This window comes from Cladosporium halotolerans (assembly GCF_011745625.1).
Source record: "Cladosporium halotolerans strain TM138-S3 chromosome Unknown Sca6, whole genome shotgun sequence".
Lineage (NCBI taxonomy): Eukaryota > Fungi > Ascomycota > Dothideomycetes > Cladosporiales > Cladosporiaceae > Cladosporium > Cladosporium halotolerans.
Window position 1 is genome coordinate 1,145,430 of NW_027191457.1, and position 13,637 is coordinate 1,159,066.

At 54.3% G+C, this 13,637-nt stretch overlaps 5 protein-coding genes across 5 annotated transcripts; 4 read left to right on the top strand and 1 right to left on the bottom strand.

Annotated features, from left to right (window-relative positions):
• Positions 1 to 1,196: 1,196 nt before the first annotated feature.
• WHR41_02735 (uncharacterized protein) lies at positions 1,197 to 3,128 on the top strand (the record flags this gene model as incomplete). The annotated part of the gene is made up of 1 exon (XM_069371341.1): positions 1,197 to 3,128. One exon carries the CDS (start codon positions 1,197 to 1,199, stop codon positions 3,126 to 3,128), a length of 1,932 nt encoding a protein of 643 aa, XP_069231928.1.
• Positions 3,119 to 4,966, bottom strand: WHR41_02736 (uncharacterized protein). The gene is made up of 3 exons (XM_069371342.1): positions 4,214 to 4,966; positions 3,875 to 4,153; positions 3,119 to 3,810 (listed from the first exon to the last, which is right to left on the bottom strand). Exons 1-3 carry the CDS (start codon positions 4,751 to 4,753, stop codon positions 3,202 to 3,204), a joined length of 1,428 nt encoding a protein of 475 aa, XP_069231712.1. The 5' UTR covers positions 4,754 to 4,966; the 3' UTR covers positions 3,119 to 3,201.
• Positions 4,967 to 5,900: 934 nt separating this feature from the next.
• On the top strand, positions 5,901 to 7,054 carry WHR41_02737 (uncharacterized protein; the record flags this gene model as incomplete). The annotated part of the gene is made up of 4 exons (XM_069371343.1): positions 5,901 to 5,984; positions 6,447 to 6,813; positions 6,901 to 6,924; positions 6,978 to 7,054. The coding sequence occupies 4 exons, from the start codon at positions 5,901 to 5,903 to the stop codon at positions 7,052 to 7,054; spliced, it is 552 nt and encodes a 183-aa protein (XP_069231713.1).
• A 1,498-nt stretch (positions 7,055 to 8,552) lies between these two features.
• On the top strand, positions 8,553 to 9,005 carry WHR41_02738 (uncharacterized protein; the record flags this gene model as incomplete). The annotated part of the gene is made up of 1 exon (XM_069371344.1): positions 8,553 to 9,005. One exon carries the CDS (start codon positions 8,553 to 8,555, stop codon positions 9,003 to 9,005), a length of 453 nt encoding a protein of 150 aa, XP_069231707.1.
• A 4,183-nt stretch (positions 9,006 to 13,188) lies between these two features.
• On the top strand, positions 13,189 to 13,557 carry WHR41_02739 (uncharacterized protein; the record flags this gene model as incomplete). The annotated part of the gene is made up of 1 exon (XM_069371345.1): positions 13,189 to 13,557. The coding sequence occupies one exon, from the start codon at positions 13,189 to 13,191 to the stop codon at positions 13,555 to 13,557; it is 369 nt and encodes a 122-aa protein (XP_069231708.1).
• Between the last annotated feature and the right edge of the window lie 80 nt (positions 13,558 to 13,637).

Genomic DNA, 13,637 nt, shown 5'->3' on the forward strand with positions numbered 1-13,637 from the left:
CCATTTTATTATAGCTGCCCTGGTCGTCCACGGAACGGCGTCCCGCCCGCGCGCTGCAAGGTGCTAAATCCAGACCGTTTCCGCCTCATCGTGCGCTCGTTAGTCTAGCGGCGAACATGGCGGGCTGGAGTGGGGTCGGCGTCCCGATTGCCCAAAGCAGTCCCGCGCGTTCCCAACTAGACTAAGGAACCCACGATGAGCCGGGAGAGAAAGGATGACGGTGAGGGGCGTAACAGCTTTAAATCAGTTCATTGCAGCGGCTGCTCCCCTTAGCGCGGGCACGTGACGCGCTCACTGGGCAGCTACGCCTTCTTGCGAGGGCGTCACGTGAGACACTGAGCTGGTAAGCTTTCCATGTCGCTATTTTCTGCGCGACCGTATGGCGCGAAAGTGGTGCACCCGCGTGGATGGAAGAGGGTCGCATGACTGGTTTGTCGGCCTTGTGATCCACGGGTTGGCTCTGCCGCAAAATGAGGGCCGCGTAGGTCCGTGGAGGATAAATGGTACATAACATCCTTGCCAGGATAGCTTCAGCAGCGAGAGACTTTTCTTGGTTTGTGGGCGAGTGCAAAGGTTCCATCCTTATGAACAGGGCTTGTGCAATTGTGAGCCCAGGTGCAATGCTAAGGCAATTTGGGCCGCTTCGGCAGGGGCTAGGACACTGGTTTCAATCTCAACACTCTCAATTAGTAGTGAGGCTCACCGAAGAAGTCGCAAGGCAAGAATTGAGAACCATGCAAGAGGAAGTGATCTCAACCCTGCGCAAGGGAGGCACTCGACTGCGCTCACGCCCGCAATGGCACGAATGGTGACGCTGGAGAGCGCACTGCCATTGAGTCGGCATCATACAAGCTTCTTCAGAAATCAAACTCGTGCGATTAGAACTTCATTCTGTGCAAATGACCCGGATGGCTTGTGAGAGTGAAGAGGTGAGGTCTGGCAGCGGCTCCGCGCGCAGGGCCATCCCCAAACTTTGGAAGTGGGGCGAAATTCAGAGACCACCGAGCACCAGAGCCGCCCGCCCCGCCAAGCGAAGAGCGCCAGCTACACATCATCCCAGCGCCCAGCGATTGCTATAGCCCACGTGAGCACTTCGATACTTGCTCGCGAGTAAGTGGGCAGCTCTACCGCGCCGTATCTGTCCTCCCACGGCAACACACTCGCATACGGCATCGTCCACTCCCCGCGAATTCACAATGGCTGCAGCGCTAGCCTCGCTCCTCAAGAAAACCCACATCGAGGATCACGATGAGATCCTGCGCTCTGCTGAAGCTGCTCTCAAGCAATCCAAGGGCGATCTTGAAACGCAGCATGTCAAGGCTGTCGCCCTGCTGAACCTGGACCGCTATTCGGACGCAGTCACCGCAATCGAAGCCGGCGGGGACAAGCTGAAAGAGAAGGTGCGCTTGGAATACGCTTACGCTCTGTACAAGTCAGGCAAGTCGGCAGAGGCGGCAGAGATTGCAGCGAAGGGCTCTCAGCGCGGTTACAGCCATGTGGAGGCCCAGGCACGGTACAGAACCGAGGACTTCCAGCGGGCGGCGGAGCTGTACAAGCAGTTGAGCGCTAATCAGGCTCAAGATGCCGAAGCAGACCTCAGGGTAAATGCTTCGGCGGTTGATGCGCAACTGGAGTGGTCAGGGAAGGGCGCGATGGTTCAAAACAAGAGAGCTGCGAGGGGAGATTTGGAGGCATTCGAGACGGCGTACAACGCTGCTTGCGGAAGCATAGCGAGAGGGGAGCTGGGGCAAGGTGAGGTGCTACTGAAGCGTGCGCGCGACCTCTGTGAGTCGGTGGAGGACATGACCGAAGAGGATAAGGAGACGGAATTGCTACCGATTGCGGTGCAGCAGATTTACGTTCTGACCAGGTTGGGAAGGCACGAAGAGGCGAACAAACTGGGCCAGAGCATTGGCGAAAAGACTTTTCCCGATCAAAGCTCGAAACTCATCGCAAGGGTGAACAGCATTGCAGCAGCTGGTGTACCAAGCAACCCTTTCCTCGCCCAGAGACTGCTGGCCTTTGACCTTGAGACGCTGAAACCCGACTATCCTTTCGCCTACCAAACTGCTGCCCTCGAGCAGAACAGCTCCGCCACCGAACTGCTAGCCATGAAGTTCGGCGGTGTCGTCGACTCCACATCGAAAGCTCTCTCGAAGCAGGATGGTGCTACCCTTGACAGGCGGCTCAACGGTCTCTCTGTTGTCAATGCTGCAGCGCATGCCCGGAACAAAGTGGGCAAAGATGCCCTCAAACATTTCTTGCCTTTGCTGGAGAAGCGTCCGAACGATATTGGCCTTATCCTCACAATTGTCCAATCTTATGTACAGATTGGAAACCTCACCTCAGCAACTGTGCACTTGGAGAAGTTCCTCACGAAGCTCGAGAATTCTGCAAACGGCAGCGATCTGGACATGCGATTCGCCCCTGGTTTGGTAGGAACCCTTGTTAGCCTTTACAACAGCCAAAGCAGGCGTGAGCCTGCCCGATCTGCACTTGGAAAAGCCGCGACGCATTGGCGCACTCGATCAAACCATTCTCGCGGCGTGATACACTTGCTCAAAGCAGCGGGAAGCTCCTTGACCGAGTCCCAAGACCCCTCACATCAAACGCTCGCTCGCGACATATTCCAAGACCTGCACGACAAAGAGCCCTCGGACCGCTACGCCGCCGCAGGCCTCCTCGCCGCATCGCCCGCGACCGCTAAATCCTCCGACCTTTCATCCCTACAACCAGTCGATCAGCTCGTCAAAGATATTGACGTCGAAGCTCTCGAAGCCGCCGGCATCGCGCAGCCTCCGGCGTCAGTCATTGCCGCAGCAACACGTAAGCGCCCCGCAGAAGAGCAGCAAACAAAGCCCAAGAAGCACAAGAAGCTATGCAAGAGTAAGATGCCTAAAGACTACGATCCGAATCGCACTCCCGATCCCGAGCGCTGGTTACCTCTCCGCGATCGCAGCTCGTACAAGCCAAAAGGGAAAAAGGGGAAGGCGAAGCAGGCGATGATGGCACAGGGCGCCGTCAGTGAGGATAGTAGGCCTGCGACACCGGGCGCGGATGTCGTAAAGAGCAAGCAGCAGCAACAAGGCGGTGGCAAAAAGAAGAAGGGCAAGGGGAATAAGTGGTAAAACGCCCGTATGATCGGTATACCTAGATGATGTACAAAAACTTCAAAGTCGCGCTCAACATCATCCTCTGTTTCTATGCGCCACCCCACCGTCTTCCGCCTGATTGATCGCTGAGACTGGAGTCTCTCGACCCGCCTCTCAATGGCACGTACTCGTCGCCCCTATACGCATGTACGCCCAACTCCTCGTCGTGCCTGAACGTCCTCGCTCGCCCAGCTGGCGCCGGATCTTTCGCTGCGCGCGGCGCCGTAGGCCCAGGGGCTGCCACGTTATCATCAAACGGTGAGCGTCCCTGCCTTACCGTCCTCCTTTTCGCCGCCACGGCTCCTGCTAGCCCCGCAGCCCTGCCCGTCGATCCCTCTTTCGCTGAAGGACCATTCCACCACGCCATAAGACCCTTCCAAGCAAGACCCAATGCCACCCAGACTGCGTTCACAATATCGCTCAGATCCAGTGCGTCCCGCACTGCGCGCCACATTCCTAGGCGTGGCGCGAGCGCAGCCTCGAGGTATCTGTCCGCGCGGCCGCGGAACTCAGCTGCGCTATACGACCACTGGAAGATCAGGCTGAAGAGCACGGTTTCGAGGCAGGTGAGCAGCGCGGGCATACCAAAGTTGATGTCGTTATAGGTCAGTTTCCGCGTAGGGGAGAAGAGTTTGCCGTTGAGGAGAGAGAACAGGATCTGTTTGATGGGTGGTCAGATTCTGCTTTCTTTGCATGAGGGGCATCTGAAGGGGCATTCGTACGTTTTGGATAATTTGGAAGAATATTATCCCCAGGAAAGAGTAGATCTTCGCGCGCTCCTTGTGCGTCCCGCTCATCTCGCCTTTCGTCCGCTTTGCAAATGCGATCGTGCCTTCCAGAGCGCCGGCGACGATCAACAAACTGGCGAGGAAAAGCCAGAGGTGAGCGTGCTTGGCGGAGAAAGAGTTGGAGCAGTACTCCCCGTAGTACTGGGTGACGATCTCAATGATGGTGAAGGCGAGCGTGATAAGGGGAAATTGGAAGATGGAAGCCCAGGTGCGCTGGTGGGCGGGTCAGTTTCGTGCGGTTGTTGAGTACGGTACGTTCAGGGTCGGGCATACCTGGAACCAAGCTAGAGAGCCGCCTTCGATGATCTCGCCCTTCTTCCCTTTGAAGGGCATCTCGTCGAAATATCTGTCTCTGTCGGTGCCTTCCGGGCAGACCCATTCAAGGAGAAGGAAGAACAACGCTGCAACGGCAAAGGACTGGTAGAGGCCGGCCAGCGGGTGGATGTATTGGAAATTGGAGTACCAGCAGAGCGCCAAAAAATTGAACAAACAGTAGAAGACCGGCATGGCTATTATCCGGAGAATCTGGCGCTGCTCTTGCGGAGCAGTGTAGTTGCGCAGATGTTGCCATGATAAATGAAGGGTGGCGACAGTTGTCACTGCTAAGCAAGGGGCACAGATGTAGATCGCGAGCTGGTGAAATGTTAGGTCGCCACTCGCATACAGGGGGTCGCCTATGAGAGTTGGTATGGGTCGAGCGCATGCTTTGGCATCGGCTTCGGTGGTGTCTCGCGAAAAGATTGTTCGGGAGATGGAGCGGTTAGAGGGCCATTGAGATGTGGAGCCTGAGACGTCCAGTAATGGGGAAAGCATCTTTGTTGTGTCCTCGAGGCGTGTGACGCTTTTGGACGTCCTCCTTTTGCAGTGTGACGAGCAGAGATATGTTGGAGGGCCGGACGGGACAAATGGCTATTATATCTGGAAAAGCTACTAGGGTGTGTGTCGAGGTTGCTACAATAGGAAGCGTGCGCGCTCTTGCTTGATGGCAGGCAGTGTTGTCACGGCCATGATGTGCCAAAGGCGTGTTGTTGGCGCAGCTGTCGCAAGAGCGTCCCGATGAGGCAAAGATCGGTGAAGGATTCATGTCAGCACAGCCCTGTCGGCGAAACCGAGCCACCGGCGTGCTGCTAGCCTAATTAAGGGCTCCTTGCGCTCGCGCCTTGCGTCCTGTCATGATTTCAGAAGTCTGTTATTGAAAATCGGCTGCTTTCAGAACTTTTCTTAGCAAGTCGATGCGACCGGAGCTCTACATGCATGTAACAGCCCTCCGATGCTGTGCTCGGAAGCTTTGTGGAGTGATCGCTCTGCCGCTTTTCCCAATTATCTATATTGTAGAAATTTGATTTCACTCAATAATGCATTGGTGGTTTAGTGGTAAAATTGGCCGTTGCCATCGAGATATTCTACTTCCGATTGTCGGCCAGCCCCGGGTTCGATTCCCGGCCGATGCATTTTGCCCTGCATTTTGCTCTGCGATTGATTTGGACCCAGCTTTTTACCGCGTCTGATGCAGTGAACAATTGCAATATTCAGCCTGCGCCTTCCCTTCACCATACATCGGTAAATCAACGGCGCTTCAACCCCCGTCGACAATGGCAGCTTAATCCCCGAGGCTACCCTTTTCCGATACAAGGACTCGGAAGCGGCCGTGCTGCATGAAGCCGGCAACTCACCTAGCCCACGTTTTGTGCTCCAGCACGTTGTACCTTCACTAAGGTAGTGTCAAAAGCTTGTCCCGCCAGCGACACCCATTCTAAATCTCTCAGCGATACTTCAAGGATGAGCGTGCCACCCTTGTCTCAGACAAACATCGCGTGACGCTCTAGCCGCCGATGATCGCGTTCGTGAAGCACGTCCTCAGCGCTTTGCGTAGAGCATTCGCAGCTGCTCCAACACGGTGATACTGCCCATCATCCATACACTCTCGTAGGCCATGCCTCGCCGTCTCCCTGAAGAAGACATGGCGCAGATCCATCGCAAGATCTTCACTCTCAACAAGACTGCCGTCGAAATCGGTGAAGAGCACAACTGCACCGCCAGCGCTGTGCGTAAATGGCGCCAGAACTGGATCGCCTATGGCACCCATCGAAAGCCTGGCCGAGTGACCCTCAAGAAACGCGGTCGCCCTCGAAAACTCGCCGAAGAGCAAGAAGCTGAGATTGTCGCCTATCGCGCTGAGCACCCGGACATGTACTTCAAAGATGTCGCGTCCTTTTTCTCTGAGAAATTCGGGACAGAGCTCTCCGGCAGCGCCATCTTCTCCACGTTGGGCCGCCGCGGTGTGCTACAGAACAAGAAGACCGCGCGGCCGCGGCATAAGGATTTCATCCGGTATCTCGAAGAGCCTGACTTTCTCTCTCCTCGCCTGCGATTCGACTTGTCCCTTCTCCCGGACGTTCTGTGCCGGCGAGTGTTGCAATTGCAACGCGATGACGGCACTGCCGTGCTTTCTCTAGCGCGGCTAGGTGCCGCTGAGGCAGTGGGCCACGGCACTGATCTACGGCAGGCGCGCAGGCTCCTCAAAGCACCTAGCACCGAGAACGTGCGATTCACGGAGAAAGTCGGCGTCTACGGCGGGAATGAGATGCTGGGGCCGGACGGGTTCGATGTCGTGTACATGGCGATTGGCACGCTAGGCCGCGAGAAGGATCTGCTTCTCTGGGCGAAGACAGTGGCTAAACTTTTGAGGCCCGGTGGGAGTCTATTCCTGAGAGAGAAGCATCCTATTGTGGATGCTGTTGACGAGAATCATAGAAATCGGGTGATGATTACAAAGCCTTACTTTCGGAATCTGGGCCGAATCGCGGCTGTGAGCGCCGAAGATAATTCATTCACGGAGACCGAGGCTTGCCCGGAGAGGCAGTATAGTGTTGGTGAGATCATCGGGGCCGTCGCTGCAGCAGGATTGATGATCACGAGTCTATCCGAGCATAACAGTGTGCCTTGGGAATTTTGAAAAGAGCAGATGGCCGAGGTAGAAAACGGTACGTGTCTTTCCGGCGTGTGAGGCCTCTCGGAGCAAGTGACTGACGGACAGATGCAGAAGAATGGGTGTTCAAACATGGGCGTAACCGGCTGCCACTGTCCTATACTTTGCACGCCATGAAAGTGTAGCCGCTGTCCCTTCACGAGAACACTCGCTTCACCGGGCTGAATGTATGACGCCTACAGCCCTGAAGTACGGAACGGGACTCATCGAAAGCAAGGACCACAAACCGAAATTGCTGCTCTTCATCTGATGCGATTCGTGCCATCGCAGGCAGAGCAGCTGGATTTCTCACTCGGTTTGCACGCGTCCTATCACTGGTGTCGTGCTGAAACCGGGAGTGCGCTTTCTCTTTACTTCACAAAAGCTGCTCGACATGGCCTACGAAGCTCAGCACGTGGATGAAAGTCTGCGGCAAGTCCTTCTGCAATGCTAGGTTTACTCAGGCGGCAGCTGCAAGTACCCTCAGCCGCCAAGCGCTAAACGAGAGGCTACTGATCCTTCATCCTTCGCTCAAATCAAGTGGTCATTAGTCGTCCTCTTGTCTATACGATGCTGCCGTTTGCTGCCCTCGCCGTCTTGTGTTGAGCAACAGCAACGGATGCCATTCGCTGATGAATAACCCCAAACCGCATCATCTCCTTGGGATTTGGCGCACTTGTCGCGTGTCGGTAGCCCGGTCAAATCGCGGAGCGTTATGCTCCTGCTAGCGGCATCTTGAGTGCTGCTGGATTTCTCCCAGAAAAGGAGACCATGATTGGAAGGTTGGCACGAAATCTTCTGGCGCAAGTACCGACGATGACATTGGCGGTGTGCAATTCCGCACGGAGACAGCTGCGAATAAGGATCTTCGCCATGCGACCGTATATTCCTTGCACGCTTTACTGCTACCGCCACACCTTTGCCACGGAGTGCCCTATCTGAAAAGGACAAGCAGAGCACAGGACAGCTCCTGAAACCTCCGGAGTGACAGCTCAGCCGCCATAAGGTCCGGGCAGAGTGTAGTGGGGGCGTGCCGCCTCCACCTTGATTGCACACATGAGTCGCGGAGGCTTCAGCGGAGCCGGCGAGCTGACACTTCCGAGGACTTCGCGACACCCAGATTTGTTCAGGAAGCCATGAACCGTTCGATGTTTGTCGGAAGCGTACAGTGACTGCCAAGGCAGCATGAGACCTGCTAATATCAGTTCAGCTTCTACCTGAATATGTTTATTGCTGCATCGCCTTGTCTCTTGCTTCAATGTCCCCGATAGGTTCCATTTGGGCCACGAATTTTTGCACACGCCAAACGGTGTCTGACATTATTCATCTCCCTATCACACATTGCGCCATGAACGATTAGCAGCAAGGGCTTAGCGCGGTATCTCGGTCGTCCTTGCAATAGACGTCAAGCGACCACACTGCCTAAAAATACCGCTTTTGAAATACGAGCCTAGCCCTGGGTGTGGGTCTACAATGTAGATCAGTGCTTTGGATCGTGCTTTCCTGAGGATACTACAAATATCACCACTGTTACAACCCTGATCTCATTGCACAACACAATTTTCAGACAGCACCCTTCGAGCTCTTTTCCCAGTTTCCGACCAACAAGAAAGCAAACACACTGAACACGAAAACGAATTCAAGATGCGCCAATTCCTGTACTCTATCATTGCCGTGGCAGGCCTCACATCTGCCAACCCTGTGCAGAACGACTTTGCTTGCAACCCGGCTCACTCTTACCCCAACGGAGCCTCCTGTATCTCTACCGCCGGTGCCTTGAGCCTGGTGACACCGACACCCTCCGCAACCTTTGCTTGCAACCCTGCGCACTCTTACCCGAACGGCGCTCAGTGCGTCTCTACCGACGGAGCACTCACCCTCGTCACTCCCGCGGCCTCCACCACTTTCGCTTGCAATCCGGCACACTCCTACCCCAACGGCGCTCGGTGCGTTTCTACCGCTGGCTCGCTCACGCTCATTACGCCGAGTGCTTCGGCCACTTTCGCCTGCAACCCTGCTCACTCCTACCCGAACGGCGCTCAGTGCGTCTCGACTGCTGGCTCGCTTGCACTCGTCACTCCCAAGCCTACCAACTGAGTAGAGGTTGACTATATCGCTCGATTGTATAGCCGTTGAACATTTTGTTTGCCAGCTTTATGCTATCGAGCAACCGTTTGCAACATGAGATAACCTTTAAGGGGCAATACGTTAGTCCTTTAGCTTCTGACTTTCCATAGATTGCTGGAGGTCTCGATGGGCATTGGCTACCTCGTGTCTGAATCGACCGGTTCGCAATGCTCCTGACTGCTGCAGACGTGCGAAAGCCTGGTACCTTAGTCAATGACTGAACTCTGGTGTCTTACCCGAAGCAGCTAACTCAGCTGGAATAGAAAATTTTAAAGCTCCACTCATCCGCGAAAGCAGCTAAGCGAAGATGACTTAGCCAGATGTCTCCCTGAAATGTGGCACGCAGAAGCCTATGATGAGCTCAAAGATGCTCAATGGAACGACTCATAGCAAGTAAAGATCACTTGGAAGACCGCAGTATCAACGTCCCCTAGTCGCTTGGTGAGATACCTATACCGCAGCTATGGACATTGGCCAAACCATCTCAAGCGTAGAGTATGCTAGACGCAAGCAAACAGCAGAGAAGCACGGAAACTGCTGTTTTCGGCGCGCTATGGACAGAAGCAATACTACTGTCATCTTCATTCCCTTCATGCGAAAGGCTGCACCCGAGACCATGAATCACACTCGAGCTATTGGTCCCGTCTTTGAGGCATTCGCTGAACTCGCGCGTATCAGCTGCGTCAATGTCGCACCACTCGTAGCAGCTTCCTTGGGTGTAGATTGTTCCATTGCCGAGCTGCGAGCAACAAGTTTGCATGCGAGGGTGCCTGCAACGTTCTCGGTATCTGATCCGTGCATTTCATGCCATAAGTTCAGGCTCCACGCACCCGTTGGCCTTGATGCACCATCCACCAGCGGCGCCGATAGCGTTTGGTACAGCGGTACTGCTGCAATTGTGCGTTGCCAGGTCGTCCGACATGACGAAGGCAGACTCTTGGTTGATCAGTGCAAGATTAGTGAAGGCTTGGATTCGTGACGGTAGAAACTTTGCGACCTGGAAACTCGTAGGGTCTTGAAGAAGGCCGGGCAACAGTGTTCGTAGGTAGAAGATTAGGGAAGCCTGAATCATCATCTTGGCATTGTTGCAGGCTGCCTGTTGCTAGGAAATGCTAGGAAGTCGTGGCGGCCCAACGCGTAGGAAGATGATCCATCGACTTTGGCGTCTCTTCGGGTGCTCCGAATCGACGTAGAACGCAGCATTAGGTGGTAGCTGCGCAGTTTTGAACGGCAGACAACATCGGTCAGGGCTCGGAAAGGGGCGGAACGGAGTGGACATGACCTTGGCATAAGGCGTGAGCGGAGCGCGGGGCGGAGCGCGAAAAGGCCAGACCTGGGAGCCGTTTCACACCCATGCGGTCTCTAGTCATGCTCCAACACCTCTAAACTCGTAGCTCCGTACGTATGGGAAGTCGATTGCCCGCCGATCCGGAGCGGGCTGCAATGGTGCCGTGACTGCCAAGCCGACTTGCGGCAACGCTGGAGAATCCTTCAGCCCACCGCTCCGACTTGCGTCTCCACATCGGAATCCCTACTACTGGCATCGACCTGCAAGCGACATCGTCATCGCGCGAAATCGACCCGGTCATGGTTATGGTCCACGTCCATGATCTGAATGTTGCGCGGCCCCGCAGCGGACCAGGCACGTCGTCGGAAATGGCATGTGAGGCCTGGCTCACTCAGGCTTTACGCATCTACTGGCCTGAATTTTGTGAACGGTGACTGAGCCAGGATGGAGCTTTTCATGATGATCCTAGCCTTTGAGGGATATATGAACATCTACCGAAAAAACAACATCCTCCTGAAGCCTAAGTCTTTCCGAGCTCATTGCTACAAGCATCTACCGGGAACGAGCATGCATGAATCTCTTCAAATGTGAGCGCTCATATAGGATGTCTCCACTGTCATGAATGCCAATAAGGAGCCGCAACAGGCGGCCGAGATTCGAAGTCCATTTTCACGCGCTAGGACCGAGGCTACATCCTTCAGAGTCGCTTGCTATCAACCACTGTGTCAGTCATGGCGTAGGAATGTCAGTGATGACGATTGTTTTCCCCGTGTCTCCGAATACTCCTCGGGAAGCCTCCTGTCAGGGCGCATGGTAACTATAAGGCCATGCCATCACGCTCATCAGCATTCTTCTTTTTGTTCACACCATTCTTGAGGAGACATCACAGCATACAAACGTTCGTTTCCCAGCTTGACGAGTCAATAAATTCGGAAAACAAAGATGTTCACTTTCGTGAGTACTTGAAAAAGGCTCGCGTTATCGTGTCCTCAGCTAAAAGCAATTCAGAGGCTCAGATCCTTCACGAGTCTTCTGATTCTCGTGCGCTTCGCTTCAGGGCAGGATGTAGCTCTCCCAGCAGAAGGCAATGTTCTCGCATGCACAGAAAATGGTTGCACAGGCTCTTCTTGCGGACCAGAGTTCGAACTCGGCAGTGGCTATCCGGAATGCATCATCTACCAGTCCAATGAGGTCTTTGGCGGTTACGATTTCGCAGCTGAGAAAGACGAGTATGATGTCTGGTGGAACAGCAACGAGATGGACGAGGGATTTCGTTTGATCGTCCGCACTCCTGCGACAGTGGAAGTGCAGAACTGTGGTTACTATCTAACCGGATGGCACAACAAGGGTTGTTGCAAAACTCACATCCGCAATTCATTCATGCTCCACTTCTGTTGCGGTAATGGCGATTGCGACGATGCTGAGCCTGCGACTACCATGGCTCAGGCCAGAGTTGCAGCATTGCAAGGCGGCACGTCTGCCACCAGTCTTGGCACTTTTACTACGCTGAACGGCACCGGCAAGCGTGACCTTGCCGACGGCGTGTCGATGGAGTGGGCACCGCGCCAACCCTCTTCCTTGAGTCAACTAGCGAAGCGCGAAGCAAAGCACTTGAGCAATCTTGCTGAGAACAACATCGCGCGCGAGCGGACCGCGGCTATGTCTGCGGCACCCTCAAAAAAGGACTGGATGACAAAACGATCCTGCTCATATTATACGGAAAATGATCAATTCACAGAGCGCGGAGTGCAAAGAAGAGTTTCTCAGAATGTATAGTGTGCCGAAGACGACAGCTGCACCACTACTATTCAGACCTCAGTCACAGAGGGCAGCGCGATCAGCGCACGTGCTAATGGGGACCTCTTCGAGGTAATCTGCCTCTCGACCGACATCGAATTTTCCAAAGAAACAACCCGCTCTATTGCGTACTTGTTTGAGTACAGTGGCGATGGATATGTTACGTGGTCTCCTACGTACGATCTTCCACCGCCTGATGTTTGAAAGACGCTGACATCTTTCGAAGGCCCCTTCGATGGCGACACTTTTGATAGCATTCTTGGAGAGTATCGCTTCGTGATCCCCGGCTCTGGCTAGATTGTGCTATCACAACGAACTTTCCGAATGAGCGATTCGGAAGACAAAGGACGAATGGTGGTAACTGCTCCCTGCGAACGCTGCTCTGTACATTTTTGAACAACCTGAGTACGTCGATGGCTTAGGCCTGGCAACCGGCGTCGGATCTGAGAGCCAAACTACCTATCAATGGTATACAGAGTTCTCAACCCCAGCTGCTTAGAGGTTGAGAATGCTTAGGGCTGTGTGTTGACGCACCGTTGATCTCAATGTCAAGATGGTTGGGTCGAGGATAGCAAAGTCAGTCGATAGGGCGTGGCATGGCATTTGCAAACTTATGTGAGTACGTTTCAGAGATGCGATGCCGAAATGGCAGCCGGGTCAAGGTTTCTGGACTCGATTGAGATCATTGGCGGCACCCCCGCCCCCAATGACACATTTCTTATCTATGCTCAAGGAATGCAGTCGTTCCCATATCCGCGTTATGGCAGATTCTCGGGCAATTGCTGTTGTGCGCTTCCAATCGTGAAGTGGCGCTCGAAGCCAAGGAGGCTTTAGAACCCCCCAAGGCCCTAAGCTCGCGCCAAGATCGCCACATCAATTGTCCGGGGCTGTTCGTCGCATGGCCCTGCTTGTTCTGGTCGGATTTAGATAAGCAATGTTGCTTCTCCCCCAGCTGCGTCCGACAGCGAGGTACCTCATCCGAGTATGGAGAGGATATATCATCTGGGGGAAAGGTTGCGAAAACGGGGGCGCTTTTGATTTTTCGCATCTAGTATCTACACCACCAACATGGCCAACCAGGAAGATTTCAAACACAACGAGATTGTCACAGACACTCCTCAGGTCGAAACTGGCAATGTCGCAAGTGTCTCCGCGGTGAAGAGAAAGTTGTCCGCCCGTCATGTGCAACTCATGGCAGTCGCCGGAGCAATCGGGATTGGGTTGTTCGTTGGAATTGGAGGCGTGCTCGCAAAAGCTGGACCCATTGCTTTGACGCTTGGCTACATGTTCTATGGACTGTGCTTCATCTGGCCCCTTACTTTGCATGTTGGAGAGATGTGCGCCTGGCTTCCGATTCGCGGCTCACTTTTTGGACTGGCGACCAGACTGGTCGACCCGGCTCTTGGATTTGCCATGGGCATAGATCTTGAATCTTGATTTTCTCAATCAGATAATCAATCAGGTAATCAATCAATCAGGTCCCTGATTGAGCTCGGACCTGAATAATCAGATTCAGT

What these genes read in the sequence shown, in the direction of transcription:
- WHR41_02736 (XM_069371342.1), bottom strand. Translation starts at nt 4,753, where the DNA reads ATGCTTTCCCCATTACTGGACGTCTCAGGCTCCACATCTCAATGGCCC. An exon ending in GCTCTCTAGCTTGGTTCCAG is followed by an intron (nt 4,154 to 4,213) that starts GTATGCCCGACC and finishes CCCGCCCACCAG; the next exon opens with CGCACCTGGGCTTCCATCTT. An exon ending in TCTTCCAAATTATCCAAAAC is followed by an intron (nt 3,811 to 3,874) that starts GTACGAATGCCC and finishes CCCATCAAACAG; the next exon opens with ATCCTGTTCTCTCTCCTCAA.